This window comes from Triturus cristatus, chromosome 5_1, assembly GCF_964204655.1.
Source record: "Triturus cristatus chromosome 5_1, aTriCri1.1, whole genome shotgun sequence".
NCBI classification, from domain to species: domain Eukaryota; kingdom Metazoa; phylum Chordata; class Amphibia; order Caudata; family Salamandridae; genus Triturus; species Triturus cristatus.
This window is the reverse complement of record NC_140587.1, coordinates 255,131,422-255,148,180: the sequence shown is the minus strand read 5'-3', so window position 1 is coordinate 255,148,180 and position 16,759 is coordinate 255,131,422. Positions and strand designations below refer to the sequence as shown.

The 16,759-nt window shown below is 41.5% G+C and overlaps 1 protein-coding gene across 2 annotated transcripts in view; it reads right to left on the bottom strand.

Moving 5' to 3' along the window:
* The window catches only part of ST3GAL1 (ST3 beta-galactoside alpha-2,3-sialyltransferase 1), a 219,334-nt gene that overhangs the window by 75,112 nt on the left and 127,463 nt on the right, over positions 1–16,759 (bottom strand). For both annotated transcript variants that reach the window (XM_085604882.1, XM_085604883.1), the window contains exon 3: positions 2,484–2,677. In XM_085604882.1, the coding sequence (XP_085461008.1) occupies positions 2,484–2,677 (194 nt within the window). The remainder of the gene's footprint in view (positions 1–2,483; positions 2,678–16,759) is intronic.

The following is a 16,759-nucleotide window of genomic DNA, read 5'->3' as shown; positions in this document are numbered from 1 at the left end:
GTTCTTCAAGTCTTTGAAGTATCTAGTGCTGTCCTAGCTCAGATCAGCAAGTGAATATAGGATGATAGTTGTGCCATGTACCACATTCGAGTATTTACGTGTTTTTTTTAGGTAAGTTTAAGATGGTTTCTTAGCATCCAGTGTTATATTTCTGACAGGCATTCCCCAAGTCCTCAAGGTTTTTGAGTTTTAGGATGATCTAGGTACCATCAACCTAGATATAGCAGGTAATCTTGAAGGAGCCGATGGTCATATGCTACAACATTGCGGCTGAAGTACCAGCCTTCTAAAATATCTCATCCACTATATCGACTACCTCTGTGGTGCGAACGTATGTATATAGATAAATGTAGGTTCACAGCTACTTGTCTTAATGATATTGTGGTAGTTGATGTAGTGTATGCATTAGCTTTGCAGGTTGATATTTTGACCGTGATGTATTGCTTTAATACTGAAATGACAAGGTCTGGAAGTGAGGTCGGCTATGTGCTAAAGAGGAGTGGTGCGACAGTGGAGCATTGAGAGGGGGTGAATGGGTAGAAGGGTGTGATAATGACAACTTGCACTCTCTCAATGAGGTAGAATTTTTTCAAATTCAGAATCATGCCCTACATTCCTGTGCCTTCTCATTTTTGTACTAGCAATTGGTGTTTTAGCTTTAAATGATGACAGTAAGAGTTGTCCTGCATGTCCATTCGAATTGGTGGTGCTTTGAGGTCCTCCCAGTGCAGATGAATGCCAAGTTCATGCTTCTTACAGTTCTGTATCCTTACAAAGAGAAGTTTGGTTGCTTAATGAGGCTGGAGATACAGGAGAACCATGCTTTTCATTGAGCACACCCAAGAATGGTCTTTTGGATTTTGGTCTGTAATTTGGTCAAGTCCCTGCTTTTTAGGTCCGCCCTATTGAACCGTTGGTCTGCATTAGTATGGAGATCCTGGGCAGTGAACATGCAGTGATAAATGCTCTGGTATAAATAGGGTGAGGTGACCGTCACTGTGAACTAATGGCCGACAGTCCACCAGTGCAAGGGCTTCCAACAGCAAAGGAGCCTGAGGCTCTGCAAACCGAGAGGCAGTGGTTTTCCCACCTTTAGATGGAGAAAGGGTGCTTTCTCTTTGCAAGACTCTAAATTACCCCCTTTGTCTTTTGGTAATCTGCTTAGAACCTGGGCTGATCCATCACCAAATATCCGAAACCCATCTAAGCAAGACGCGGGCTGTAAGTGGGAGCCAGAAAGGCAAGCAACTGGGAAACGTTATTAAAATGGTGGCCCTGGCGAGCAGCCAAGATGCTAAATTAAATACGGACTCAGGAGGTTGCAGCACACATGCATGGAAACCAACGAGCACAGCATTTTCCATGCAATATTAGACAATATCAGGGCCTGAACATTGGAATATGTGTTTCCTCCGACACAAATTACTTGATGTAATTGTTAATGGTAATATGTGTTAATTGTCGCTTTTTCACTATTGTGGTCATAATATATTTGAGAGGTCAAAATAAAGAAATCTAAAGCATTATATCCCTGCCTTGGTGACTGCACTGTTGAATCCACTATTTATGGAAAGATGTAAAGGATATGTGAGGGAAGTGGAACATTGAAACTAAAACTGATGCTTGAAACTATGCACATTCTTCATTCACGGATATGGAAAAGAAAGAAACATTCTTCTGAAAACCTAGTCAAAGATTTTAATCGAGAAAGAGGTTGTTCTCAATTTTCCTTACAATATAATTTTGATTCACAAACAACGAGCAAGAACAAAACATACACATCTATATTAAAATTATTACATTGCGAAATATCTCTATCCCACATCTATCTCTATGCAATGCATTTATCCCATCAACGAAGGACAAAATCTTGCCTTACACTTGTAGAGACCATTATAAGAGAAACCCGTTTCCTCTGCAGATGGGACTGTGGGACATAGTGCAATAGAGAATCTCCACCCAGTTGTCTGTAGGTTTTGTTTGAACAATGGCTTACAGCTCAGCTATAGCCATTTGTTATTCGGGTTACCAATTCTCTATCGTAACTTGTTGCAAAAAGAAAATATGTGATTATAGAGACAGCAATGTAATTGTTTTAGAACGACGCGGTGTGTGTTCGGTGAAAGTTCTCTTTTTAGGCACTAAACGTGCAATTCGTTATAAAATTGGAAAAAAGATTTGCAGGCACTCTGTTATTTTTCTCATACCCCAGTGCTATCTCATTCACTTGAATACGCTATTCAGCCAGTTTCTTTCACTCATTGCTTTGTGCAGTATTTCGTGTTTTTTCGTGTGTTGTTACACTATGTGTGTTCTTTGTGCTGTGCATCCTATCATACTTGTTCAGTTTCCAGCCTCTCTCTTATCCGAGGTGTGATTTGTTGACAAACCCACCCCTAATGATTGCTGCCATATAAGTCTTCCCACATCATCACTTTTTAGAAGCCAACAAGCAACAATATATACAACGCTTATTAACTCACCGCAAAACAAGATCATGGCCGTCAATCCATATTCCATAGCCCGAATCCTTCAGATTGCCAGAATTTCCTACCACAGCACATCTTCTACACTTGTATGGACTGATCTCCGGAAGGTCGGAATCTCCAGAAATGGTCTCGAACACCTGGCTTATAGTTTCATTAAAAAGTTTAGGATTGGTCTCCCTCTGCAATTTCTGAAAGAAAAAGTAAAATGAGACGCCATACAAACTGAATGAGGTTTTGCAAATACAAACTATTGCGTCACCGTCTCAAATGTTTAAATGCACGTATAGGGCATGCTGACCACAGCGATCATGTCATTAGAATCAAAGGAGGGAAGAGATTTCACATGGCTTCCTACCCATGATGATATCATAGGAAGCAACATTATGTGAACCCTGTTTATTTTAAATAATGTTTTATAAACTCCTATAAATGAATATTATTAGTTACCTGGCAAACACAACCATCAAAAAGTAAGAAATACTTATTTTCAAAACATAAGTAGGCAGATTGGTTAAATCTAAAAGTGTGTGAAGGCGCTAACATGGATAATTCAGAACTTCCTGCAAATCTTTCACATTTTTTCTTCTTTAAAAAAAGAAAAAAAATCCAGCTAAATCGACCCTTTCTAGTGGTTGTATTCTATTTCTACTGCCACAAGGATACACACATCAACCGTGTTGGAGCCCTTTACCATAGCGCACCCATGCCAAAAGTCTGAGCCCCACCCTAGTTCCTATATGTCAAAGCAAGGCCTGTTTTTTCCAGTTTTTAGGTCGAGCCTAGGCAGCACATGCGTGGCTCTGCTAGGCATACTGTATCTGGAATATGTGCTTCAAGGACCTCACATTTTTAGGACGAGTCTGGGCAGTGCATGCGCTGCTCTGCGAGCCATGCTGTATTGGAGCATGCAATAGAAGCCCTGCCCACTCTCCGCCCATATTTGTCATTGGCTTTTGTCATTGTCCTTCGTAAATGCTGGCTTCTGATTAGCTAATAGGCTTGTTAGTCCCTCCTTAGTATTGTCTTGTCTTCATTTCGTACCTCCCATGAGTACTGGCCCTTTAACTTCGGTTGTTACACGGGGAGTCTTTTTTAGTCTGTAAGCACTCTTTTATTTAAATAGTTTCTCCTACTGCAGGTACCAGCCGCGGCCGTGGAAGGGAGTTCTGTGGGGCGGTAAGACGGGGCGGGGGAGGGGCAGGGTGGGGGGTTCTAAAAACCGGAATATGGATAATTGCAGGTAAGTAAACAATTAAATAAATTAAACGAATTTCGTAGCGCGCGCTGCATCAAATGCGATGCAGCACGCGCTACGAAATTCGTTTTATTTATTTAATTGTTTACTTACCTGCAATTATCCATATTCCGGTTTTTAGAACCCCCCGCCCCGCCTTACCGCCCCACGGAACTCCCTCCACGGGCCGTGGCTGGCAGGTACGATATGCTTTCCTGCAACATTCAGCGTGCCTTGCGCGCTTTCACTTTCTAAGCAGCCCGGGGCAATGGCGTCCGCTGTCGATCATTTAAAACACAAATGGCTTGATTGTGCACTACAAGTATTGATACACCGTAGGTCCTAGATTTAGTCTGATAATGCTGATAAAGCAATACTGTTATTAGGAGCTATATCTGTGTTACATATTGAAATCAAATTGAGAAACCCAGAGGCGTTTAAACTTTCATAGAGGAACGTGGGAATGGTCTGTACCATTTGCTGCGTTATATGTATTTTTTTCTAACTTTCATTACTGTTTTATCTTCTTTCTCTCACAAGGTCTTATTTAGTGTCTACATTAGTGAGTTTTTTTTCATTGTATATCCTGCTCAATAAAAAGAAAATAAATGAAAAAATATAATCTAAATGCCACAATTTCACGTTATGAATACATAACACGGATAATATCCTCATTGTTTAAGAGGGTGTGTTTCCAGGGGACCATAGAAGGGACTGCTATCTTATCTGTTATCGCCACCTAGCGGCCATTGCGTGAATCATTTTCAAAACATTTATATAAATCTCATTACAATTTCAATTACAGTTAGTGTAGTGAGGCGATGCCGACTCCTTCAGTCCGAAGCATAGGCACATGGGAAATGTGTCAAGTCCCCTAGCTTGAGTGGGCGAGACTTCTTAATACTTCACGCAAACCCCAACCTGGTGTCCTTACTTCCTCCAGCAGCAACCTCAGCAGCTAACCCCAGCTCCCCTTTCAGCAGCAGTAATATTAAACAAGCTTCTGCAATGCAGTAGGTCTCGCATTTGCGCGAGCTTGAGCTATTGACATTGTAAATGACAATGCCTTTTATTTATGTTTTGATTTTTAAAACACAAATAAAAGGCATTGTCATTTACAATGGCAATAGCTTAAACTCTCGCTAATGCGAGACCTATTGCATTGCAAATGCTTGTTTCTATTGGCTCCTCTTACTGCCCTTCATAAATTCTAGCATTTGATTGTTGAAATGGCTTGCTAGTCCCACCTTTTGCACCTTTATAACCTCCCACATGGACTTGCCTCTGTTACTCATGCTCTTACTCTTCATGCTTTTGGAGTTCTCTTTTTGTTGACCTGCCCATGCTCGTGTAGTGGGAAGTGTTCATATTTACTTCATGCGCTGGCTTATTTTAAATTGGTACGAGCACTTCCCATCAGTGGTCATGGTTTGTTTTCATTCTCAACGCAGCGCAAGCTTCACTATCGCTGCGCTGCATCTGGTTTTAGTGCACGTTTTGTTCATCTCATCAGTGGTCGTGTTTTGTTTTCATCCTCAACATGGTGCTCGCTTCACGATCGCTGCACTTTATCTGGTGTTAGTACACATTTTTTAATCTCAAACATATGTATTGTGTACTTTGCCATAACTAGAAATACTTTGTTTTTGCAAGCCAGTAGGTGGCAGTATGTATAAAGCTTTCCTCAATCCCCCTGAACATGTATTTTTTTTCTTGTAACAAATTAATTTACTTTCTTCTTTTTCGGGATTTATGCCTTTTACATTTCAGCATTACAATTTTAAATATTGCTTGGAGTTACTTTTCGGCATGCTTTTCGATTGCGACGCTTGATCTGGTTTTACCACAAATTTTCGCATCTCAAACATATTTTAGGGGGACTTTCCTATTGCTAGAAACACTTTGAATTTGCAGGCTACTGGATGGCAGTATGTACAATGCTTTCCTCAATTCCCTTGTACGTTTATTTTATTTATGTAAACAAATTAATTTACTTTCTTCCATTGCAGGTGTTATGCCTTTTGGCTTTTAAATTTGAGAGTTACGTTTTTAATAAAGTGCTTCTATTTACTTTTCTATTACAGTCGCAATTCATGTCAGCAACTTCTTTGTGCCTTTTTCAAAGCTTTTCCTTCTGGATATTCAGATCTGAGTGCAGCCATTAGCAGTTCCAATGTGACATCACATTCTGAGGTATGCGAGTCAAATGCTGAGTCAGCTTCCGGTCAGTACGCGTCTAATTGCTTCATACCAATTTTTGTTGTTTCAGATGACCTACAAAGTTGTATCGGCAGTGGGAATAAGTTTGCAGACGACATGGATTTATGAACAGGAGCTAATGCTGTGCACTAAAAAAGGCAAAGAAAAAATTATCAAGGAATGCAAAAAAATATAAAGAATGTCATAGAATGTAGTTATTTTGGCAAAAAAAATGCATCAACCCGAATGGTAACCAAACAGTACCTTTTATGTATATGAGCAGCGCACTACATATACATTTTTCACATAAACTTTACAAAAAGACACGCTTCGTATTGTGTCTTAAATAGTGTTGTGGACTTTTCTTTTAAATAAATTCTCTTTTAGGGTATCCTACAAACTATTAAATATGCAGAGAGGGTTGAGGACTCTCACAAAACAAATAAAAGGCCAGCTGAACAACTATCTAGCCTTTCCAGAACTGCCTGAGTACGTAAGACACCGTGACATTTGTACAATCTGTACTACACATACTCTGGGCTGGTCATGTGGTGAGCAGGGACGCTCACACCTACAAGCGCCATGGTCTACTTTGTCCTTTTGGTACTACTCACTGTGGTTAGCCACAGTGCTTAATTTGAGCCGGTGCTTTCCGGTGATCAGCACCGGCACCTAATTGTCAACACCATACTTAGAACAGTCCACCACATGGTGGTGCTGCTCATCTAATTTAGAGATGAGCAGAACAACAGCTGTTTATGAATTCAATAGACATTAAAAATACTAATATCTGCCTCCCCAGCCATTCCTTAAGCTCTGGGGACCTGGAATGATCTGAACCATCGCATTTGCATGTGAGAGAGATGGTTAGTAGCTGTTTTGGCACCGATGACAAGGGCGCTGGGTGGTACAAGCTGCAGTGACCTCCTGGTCAGAGCCCTGGCACTCAATATTATACAAATTAAGCACTGGTTAGCCAGCACCCTAACTTTATTCCTACCAGCATCCCTGCCAGGCACTGAGTGACACCCAGGAGATAATGTTTGTCTGAAGAGCTTTCCATTTCTGCAGCATCACTGTATGTTACGCTCTGTTCCTTTGAATGTATTGCAACTTTTGAGCATAATCATCGGGAATGCTGGCATCATTTCACTCTTTCTTTTCATTTTCTGTTAGTGAGGGCTATGCTCTCTTGAAATTCTGTATTGAGGATATTTTGAATTCGATGTTTTAACAGGGTGTGCTCCAGTTAATGCTTCGCTCCATCTCTGCAACTTTGAAAAACAGTTCAGCAGATGCTTAGCAATTATCAGAAGCAACAAACCACGCTTGGTTAACAGAGGCACACTAATGACCTAGAACGGCAGGAGGCGCAGAACAGCAGTGCCCGCACGAAAATATTTGTAGCTGCTTTCAGCCATGTTTGAAAGTCATCTGGGGAGCAGGCTCAGTTTTAAATGCTGGCTGGAAGGAGGCCGAAGAGGGCACACTTAGCTCACCGTTCCCGAGCTGCACTATCTGAAAATAAAGCTCTAACTCAGCAACGTGAATTCATTCACCCTGCAGGTGGCTGGTAAAGGCGCACGCCTCTGCACTGCGCCATTAAAATCCATCATGATACGTCCCTCACAGTATCAGCCATTATTTCCAAACTTTGCTAATAGTGATCATTCAATGTGTGCTCACTAATGATGCTTGAGGGATGCAACACAGCCAGGACTTCCTCAATTAAACTTCATGAGAAGTGGATTGGACCCTATGGATCTTCAGCAGTGTTACCATGATGCAGCTTCTAGAGGGACCCTACCAAGGACAAACAAGTCCTCCATCCTGCCATGGGCCTATCTGCCATGGAATTATCTGGCAAGACTTCCTCATTTGGTTTGAGATGAAATTAACATGTACGACTTCAATTATATACTTCAATTACATGCTTAGTTTTCGAGTTTGTGTATCCATTTGAATTAGCACAGGCTTGTTTTAATATGTAGAGAATGTTAGCTAATGTTCTATTACCCACAGTACCCAGCTGAGATTGCTTTTTCAGTTATTCTTCAATGATGTTTGTGGTCAACAGTGTCCTTGCTCAGCACGTGCTTTGCTTTTAGTTACACTCTGCCATGGATGGGATGCCCACCAGCAATCATTTAGGGCCTCCTGGATGGTCTGCAAGCCGTAACTGGCCCCTATCCGATGATATGCAAACACTCCAGTACCAAAAATAGCATGTTTTTCTTGATAGTCGAAACTGACCGGAAACCAATGATATTCAAGCTTTTTACTAAAAATAATTCTGATGGTTTTACTTGCAACGCAAACTTGGTCAATTGTATGTGCACTTCTCCATTTAGTCTTTTCTTACTGTTTTTCTTGAAAGCCATCTCCGATATGTAGCCAATAGAATGCAATCTTTGTCACATTTTGTTCACATTGCAGGCCACCTTTCACTGCTGACCCATTGTGTCCCAGCTTTCTGGACGATCCCCATTGTTTACTTTAGAGGCCATGTCTAGCCTACTGACCAGTGAGCCTTTAGTCCTTCATATCAGTGCAGCGGGATTCTATGTAAGTGTCCTTCCAAGAGGCGACTTAAAACGTTGTTGCAGTACTTACCAGCCAAAGAACATGAGATTAGGTACAACGGGATAAGGTGGGTGGGACTTTGGCAAACTGTGCTAAGTAGTGGAGCGCGAGTGTTACATCAGGGCCAACACATATCAATCAATCAGGATTTATAAAGCGCAACTAATCACCCACTAGGGTATCCAGGCGCTTGCAGGCCCTGGAGGCTTATTCGATTAGCCAGGTCTTGGGGCCTTTGGAATTCCGGAAGTGAGGTGATGGTCCGGAGGTTCGTGGGGAGGCTGTTCCAGGTCTTTGCTGCAACGTGGGAGAAGGAGCGTCAACCACTTCTGCTTCGGTAGATGCGGGGAGAGAAAGGGAGGTGGAGCGTAGTCTTCTCCATGATTGATGGAAGTTCAGGCTGTGGTTCATGTAGGCAGGTCCTTGGTTGTGTAGGGCCTTGTGTGCAAGAGTCAACAGCTTGACTTGGCATCTCTTCTGTTTCCCAATTCACAAACAGAATCCATCATAAATCATGCAGATTTATGAATTTTCCCTATTCAAAAACATTTCCAGTAGTTTGGCTGTAAAACTGTCACAATACGACAGGTGTGCCACCAAGAATATCAGGAGACATTTTTGGGTGTTGCTATTTTCCTAGTAGAGTATTGTGCGAACGGTACAATTCTGCATAGCGGCAATGGCAGCCCATATGTTCTACTGCAGATAGTTGTGTTTTTTTCTCCAAAACATTTGACCCCAGGGAAAAATTGCTTCCTCTAAACCCTTAGCAATTTTGATGGAGTGTTGTTCCACTTCCCACGTGGGTAGCGAGTTTAGTTCAATTCTACAAGAGCAAATCTCCGACCAGTGCAGGGTGGGAAACGGTAAGAGAAGAGTTTTTGAGTGCAAACAAACTCGAAAAAGTGTGAATATTCACCAACTCAAGGCACATCACGCATTGAGCCTCTCACTTCCAATCCTTTTCTTGGGAATGAGGTCCATGCAATGGAAAGCAGCTATGGTATACAGGTATGCAGAAGTACACAGATCTGCTGCATTGAGTGCCTAGCCCTGTAGATCCTGCCATTTCTGCTGGTCAGCCTGATTTAAGAGCACACACTGATTTCTGAATGGGAGCCACCGTGTTGCAGGTAGCGAATTGCACACAACCTAGCTGTTAAGCCTCATAATGTATTGTCATTAACATCTAAAGTAACAATGATATTGAACTGACCAGTGGTGGTGTGTGGTATGCGGTGAGGTGTATTATGCGGCACAAAAGGCCTACATTTTTCCTCGGACTGGGTTACCATGCGTAGCCTGACAGGCGGTTCTGGCTATTCTTAGATACAATGGACCTCAACTGGGGGTAGCCTGGAGTAGCAGCTGGCGCCCTGGTCATTGTTCAGGGCCCCATGTGCAGCCCGTGCTACCCCTTGCTGTCTCAGGCGTCATAAAGGCAGCACCAGGAAACAAAAGTAATCAGGCCTCAAGGCCGCGTTGACTTTCTGCTGTTTCCACGCCACACACAATTTTGCAAACATTGCATTGTATGCCTTTAATGTCGATAGAGAGGGGCTTTTTTTTTTTAATGCGATGTTTGCCTTTTTACCCCGCTGTCATATGATATGCCCATTATGGAATTACATTTCGAGCTGTTGCTATATTTAGGTTGTGTGATACTATTCCGATCTCCCTATTTGTGACTTTGGACTGAGTTTAAAGCACCTGTTTTAGATACAGCAACCCAAGGAACATTTGCAAATTCGCACTTTCACTGTTGGCATACACCAACGGACTTTGGTATTCCAGGGCCAACAAAGGGTCTTGTAGCTCCGTGGGATAGCAGAATCGAAGCGCCATGGACATTGGACCACCCTTTAATGTTATGCCATCAGTGTGTTTGTCCTTGAGTGCATGTTGCATGTTGCAATTTAGGTCATGCTCTATTTCTAACGGGACAAGTCGGTTACAACAGGATGGCTGTGTCTATTGCTTTTCATTTTAGGCACAGCAAGTGTTGCAAATCATTGTGTATAATAATAGCAGCTCGTTTTTATGTACTGCATTTAGGCAGTTTTTATTTGATATACAAACAGGGCAAAACGCAATGAGAGAAGTGGCACTACATCTGATTATTATATGCCTCCACCTAAAACGAGTAGATGTAATTTCTATTCTCTGTGTCATTACACAGCAGAAGAGTTATTCGTTTACAATTATTCAGCAAAGTATGTTAATGATGTATTATGCCGAGAGTTTTATACATTAGCTGGTACTTGGATTATTGGTACTGAGTGAATCTTAGCTGTGATTTGCCAGTGACATTTTGCACATAGTCTTTTTACTATGTCTACTCACATTTGAAGGAGTGGGAGGGCTATATATATCTTTGAAATGTTGGTGCTACTTAGATTGATAAAGCCTGCTGCGCAGGCGAAACGCGTCTCTTTTTACTGCGGGGTCGAGGGTGACCTGAAATAACATTAAATCAGCCCCGTACTTACAGACCGGAGTGCGTGCCTCTTCTTTGGGGAAGTAGGATTGGGGTTGTGATATATATATATATATATATATATACAAACACACACACACACATACACACACACACACACACACAAGCATGGCTTTGAGTGGGATTAAAAATCTGGGGGGGGTTTCTCAAAGGGGCGTGGCCAATGTAATTAAGGGCGTGGCTTGAGAACATGTAAGCTAAAAATCAGTGCTTAGCATAGTGTGCTGCCGACTTGTATTTTTCTGTTTCTGTCATTGCATCCAGATATATGATACAACAAGTAAGAACATACTTACAACAAGTCATTACTATTGGCTTTGTCAATGGTTGTTAGCTGCATATGATAAATAAGCTGCAACTATGGCTTGTATATAATATTTAAAAAGCTTCCACTTAAAGCCCTGGTGACACCACGACTATGTTGCTGCTCCTGTGCTTCAAAAAGAGAAGAAAAATCCAGAGAGAAAAAGACTCGTTGAAGGATTACCCTTCTCCTGCAGCTCACCTGGCATGATGCCATGCCGTAAATTCTCCACTTCTTAACAAGAGGGTATGCCGTTCCTAATAATAACGTAGTGTGTGTTAGAATCACTAGGTCCCAAGGTGATGGTGTGAAAATGGTCTAGTTAAGCGGAGTAGAAGGTACTCCTACTGGAAATGAAGACCCTCACACACCCAACAAGCGGGTGTCTTGCTTCATCACCGGGTCTTTGCTCCTTATCGGGCCGGCGGTGCAATGCCCGATCAGGCACCCCAAGGGGGCCTTCCTGTCGGAGATCTTTATTTCCAAACGCCGGTGAGTGAGGTGTGTGGGGAAAACGGTTAGTTAATATAACTAGTGTAGGTGCAAGTGGAGTGAAAGGTAAGTGTACTAAAACAGGGTAGGTGATCCACTTCAAACAAATTTAATAAAGTATGGTCAACACCCTGATTAAAAACAATCTGCACATCTCTCACCATTAGGTGTATGAGTGATATGTGCTACAACAATAAAAAGGTCAACATGTTTCTTGCCTGGATATTAATTAAAGGGCAATTCTTCAGGACCAATATATACGGCTACCTGCACCTTTCTGGTGGTGGCCACAACCTCTAAGAGGTGTCAATGGTAGCCACACGTACAGCACCCTAAAAACGTGTGGTGCCGTGTAAATCAAAAACACACAACCCCATTGGGCTGTGGAGACAATGTGGTCAGGGTAGGAACACACTAATTGTTAGTGTCGGTTGCGTTGACTTAACGTTACCGTAAACCTATGACCCCGCCAGCCGCTCAAGTCTATATATATTCGAAATTTTCGAAATTTTCTTAAAGTAACGACGCACACTCAGGAATCCATTGCAACCACAGAGGTTTATTAAAGTGAACCGCTACGCGTTTCGACACCAAGAGTGTCTTGATCACACGATTTTCACAGTGATTGATGCCGTGTATATGACAACAAGAAACATAGAAAAGGTACTACACTCGTAGATCTCAATATTGCCCCGTTTTTTGGCAGCGATCTTGTAAGTGTAACCACAGTAAGTGTTGTCTGTCTGAATGGATGTAATCTCACCAGTAATATTTACAAATTGACACAAATTAAAACATACTTGATGAATCATGATCACATACTGTCCTATTAGTGATGAATACACGAACTAAAGTAGGATTACAAAATTAAAAAGTTGACAATTTTGTACATTGAAAAACGTCTAACTCATAGTTAACATGATTCTCAACTCAAGTCAATTGTGTCTAGGATCTGCAAGTGCAAATTCATGTATAGCATCTCAGACTTTAGGATAATATTTACAATCAATATTGTAAATGAACTCGACAAGTGTCAGTTTTACAGACAATAATGAAGCGTAGGTACTTCCCATGGAAGTACCATGGCGTTGTCTATACATGGTGTTATTGTATTCAAAGTGATTTTCGGTGAGGGCTAGTCTGCAACATTCAAGAATGAAATGTCTTGGCGTTTTGTGGTCCCATTGTTGACTGAATAATAGTTCTTCCAAAGTGTCTAGTGTCTTTTTTTGTGGAAGACTGGTATACAAGCTTTCTACATCCAGACCAACTAGGAGCATCTTGTCTGATGAAAATTGTTGGTCTTGTAGTAGTTTAAGGAGGTCTTTCGTATCCTTGAGATAGGTGGGTGTCTGTTGTACCAATGGTCGTAAGTAATGGTCCGCAAACTGGGACAAAGGTTCCAAGACTGATCCGATCCCTGAGACTATTGGTCTTCCTGGTGGTGGTCTTCGTTCTTTATGAATTTTCGGTAGTGAATAGAAATAAGGCATCTTAGGTGTGCGAGTTAGTAGGAAGTCTGCCTCGGTCTTTGAAATCCAATTGTTTGTTTCTGCTTCTTCCACCATAAGTGCGATGGTTCTCTGTAATCTCTCTGTCGGGTCTATCGTGATCACTTCATAGAATTTCCTATCTGTTAGAAGGTCTAGGCATTGTTGGTCATAGTTTTCCGTGCTGAGCAGTACGATTCCTCCGCCTTTGTCGGCAGGTTTTATGACTAGGTTGCCATTTCTCCGTAATGAATCCAAAGCTTGTTGTTCGGTTCTGGATATGTTCATGAAGGGTCTTTTGGTTTGATCTTTGAGACCTTCTATTTCTCGCATTATTGCCTGTTCAAAGGCTAGAATTTCCACTGGGACCTGATGGTTAAGTGGACAGAACGTGGATTTTCGACGTAGATTGGTGTCGCCTTCCCTCATGGAGTCTTCCTGATCTTTGAAGAAAGCTTTTAATTTAATCTTCCTGCAAAACTCGGCCATCTCGCATTGAAGTTTGAAAATGTCCAGAGGGGGAGTGGGAACGTAACTGAGGCCCTTGTTCAAAATATCAACCTGTTCTTTTGTTAAGGTCATGTCAGTTAGGTTGAAGATGAGGTCGTTGCGCTGGTCCCTTGTTTCGTGTTTGTCATGCTCCTGGTGTGGATCTGGCACTGTTGATCGTCCCAGGTCACTCCTTTTCTTCTTGCCTTGTTGTTGATCTGGCCTCTCCCTAAAAAAGGAGGTCTATGTGTGTAATTCTGGCTCATGTTCGGTGGGGGTGGAATGCCCATAGGTGGTGGTCCTGAGAAAAAAGGGTTCGCCCAACCTTTGACCACTTCCCATTGATATTGAAACATATTCTAAAGCTGCCTTTTTAATATGTTTTTAACTGTGTGCTCTGTTTTTTGTTGCATTCTGGGTTTAGTATTTCACGGGCACCCTACCCTTTTCTTCAGCTGAATCACCAGGGCACTCTACATCGAGTAAAGTGACGTAAAAACTTTTTACCTTTTCAATTATAACTTTATTCACTGTTATTTTGGTCCATGTTTCACTGTGCAGGACTATATTCCGTGTGTGACTGCTAGAGGTCTTACAAACAAGAATCATGTGAAATCTTGCTTAGAGCCACTAGGGCGCCTTTATTGAGATGGGTCCATCACTTGTGGATAACCTATAGAGAATTTTTAGGGCACTTGCCTGCTCAACTTTGTGTGTAACTTCATTATTGTCTGTAAAACTGACACTTGTCGAGTTCATTTACAATATTGATTGTAAATATTATCCTAAAGTCTGAGATGCTATACATGAATTTGCACTTGCAGATCCTAGACACAATTGACTTGAGTTGAGAATCATGTTAACTATGAGTTAGACGTTTTTCAATGTACAAAATTGTCAACTTTTTAATTTTGTAATCCTACTTTAGTTCGTGTATTCATCACTAATAGGACATTATGTGATCATGATTCATCAAGTATGTTTTAATTTGTGTCAATTTGTAAATATTACTGGTGAGATTACATCCATTCAGACAGACAACACTTACTGTGGTTACACTTACAAGATGGCTGCCAAAAAACGGGGCAGTATTGAGATCTACGAGTGTAGTACCTTTTCTATGTTTCTTGTTGTCATATACACGGCATCAATCACTGTGAAAATCGTGTGATCAAGACACTCTTGGTGTCGAAACGCGTAGCGGTTCACTTTAATAAACCTCTGTGGTTGCAATGGATTCCTGAGTGTGCGTCGTTACTTTAAGAAAATTTCGAACATTGTTGCCGGCTTGGGTTTCTGCCGGCTGACGCATCACCTGGCGACGGGACCGATCCCTGAAGGACCCGCATCTTGTTTGTTATATATATATATATATATATATATATCAGAAATACAGTAGTTATAGTTTAATGTGCCCCTGTCATGAACTTCTTATGACCTCACATATTAATTACATCACTCAGGACATGTTAAATGACATAATTGATGCCTTCGCTGAGAAAGTCTCAAATGGCAATATTACTCACTACACACTGGACCTCTAAAAGCTCACACTCAATTACCACTGGGCTACTGGTAACGAACCGATTCCTCCTCTGTGCTCTGCAGCTACTGTGACAGAGTCTTGGTAAAATGAATTATTTGCCACCGACAGTTTTTGTAACAGCCACAGAATGCATTGCCCACAGACGCGTGCGAATGTTCTAATGTTCTTTTCCACTTCCTTCCTAACTGCATGTTGAAATCATGCCTCTCAGCCACATCTTGTTGCATAGAGATGTAGATAATGAAGCCAGCACGGTGCTATTCTAAGTAACACATCTATAACAAGATATTCAACTTTCCCTGACAGCATGATGACAGTTCTCAAACTTTTATCACACAGGAAGGCCAGTTGAGATTAGTTCAGTCTAAGCATCGGTTTTTTCCCCCTACATTTTTTTTAAGATCATTGATTTTGCAGTCATGTGTAAAAGCATGACAAAAATGGCCCAGAAAATACAAAGCCCCTTGGGCTGTGCAGTGCAGATAATGTGTTTCTTTATTTCATGTTCATAAAAAGTGCAAAGTTTCGTAGCTATTTTACCATAACAAGGCTTTTTGTTCCGGGTGGCTGTTCTGTTCATTTTTTAGGTCTGGCCTAAAGACTGTTTTAGTTGTTCGCCAGCCTTACATAATAACAAAAATCATAAATATAAAATGTATATATATATATATATATATATATATATATATATATATCTATATATATATATATATATATAGATATATATATATATATATATATATAAATATAGGGCCCATGGGTAAGCCTGCTTCATCCATTGATCTATTCTATCAATTGTGTTTTGCTTCGCTCACCAGAGCACATCCCATGGTTCAATCCAACAACTGTTCACTCTCTTGCATCGTGAGTGGCACATGTTTCCTGATCACATGTGTACATCCACTTCAAAGGTGATGCATTTCTTTGCCAGGGTTGGTGTGCCAATACCTTATTTTGCCATCGTTTTATTCTTTCCATCCTTTTTATTGCTTTCAGTCATCCTGTTTCAGCTATGTGTTTAAGGTACAGTAATTGACAGCCAGTATTACCTTTTGCAACAACAACCTGCATGTGACCGCACTCTGGGACTCACTGACAGCTTTCAAGTGAAACCTGACTCTGTAGCCATGGTCAGAGTAGTCCATCTCTGCAAAGATGCAGTTCTGCCAATGTAGCAAAGCTTGATAACTTTTAGTTTCTACCAAGATTTAATTTTCTTAGCTTAATAATAATGAATGTCTTCCCATGGGCGTAGGAAGTGTGGGGGACGCGGGGAATATATATCCCCCCCAGATTTTGGAGTGGGGGGGACACGGGGGACAAGAGTGGGGGGACGAGGGGACAAAGGAATTTCCTCTCTCCCTGCTGTTATTGCAGGGCCATTAGCACGCGAAAGCGCTACCTAATGGCCCTGCACTTGACCTGCCTGGAGTCAG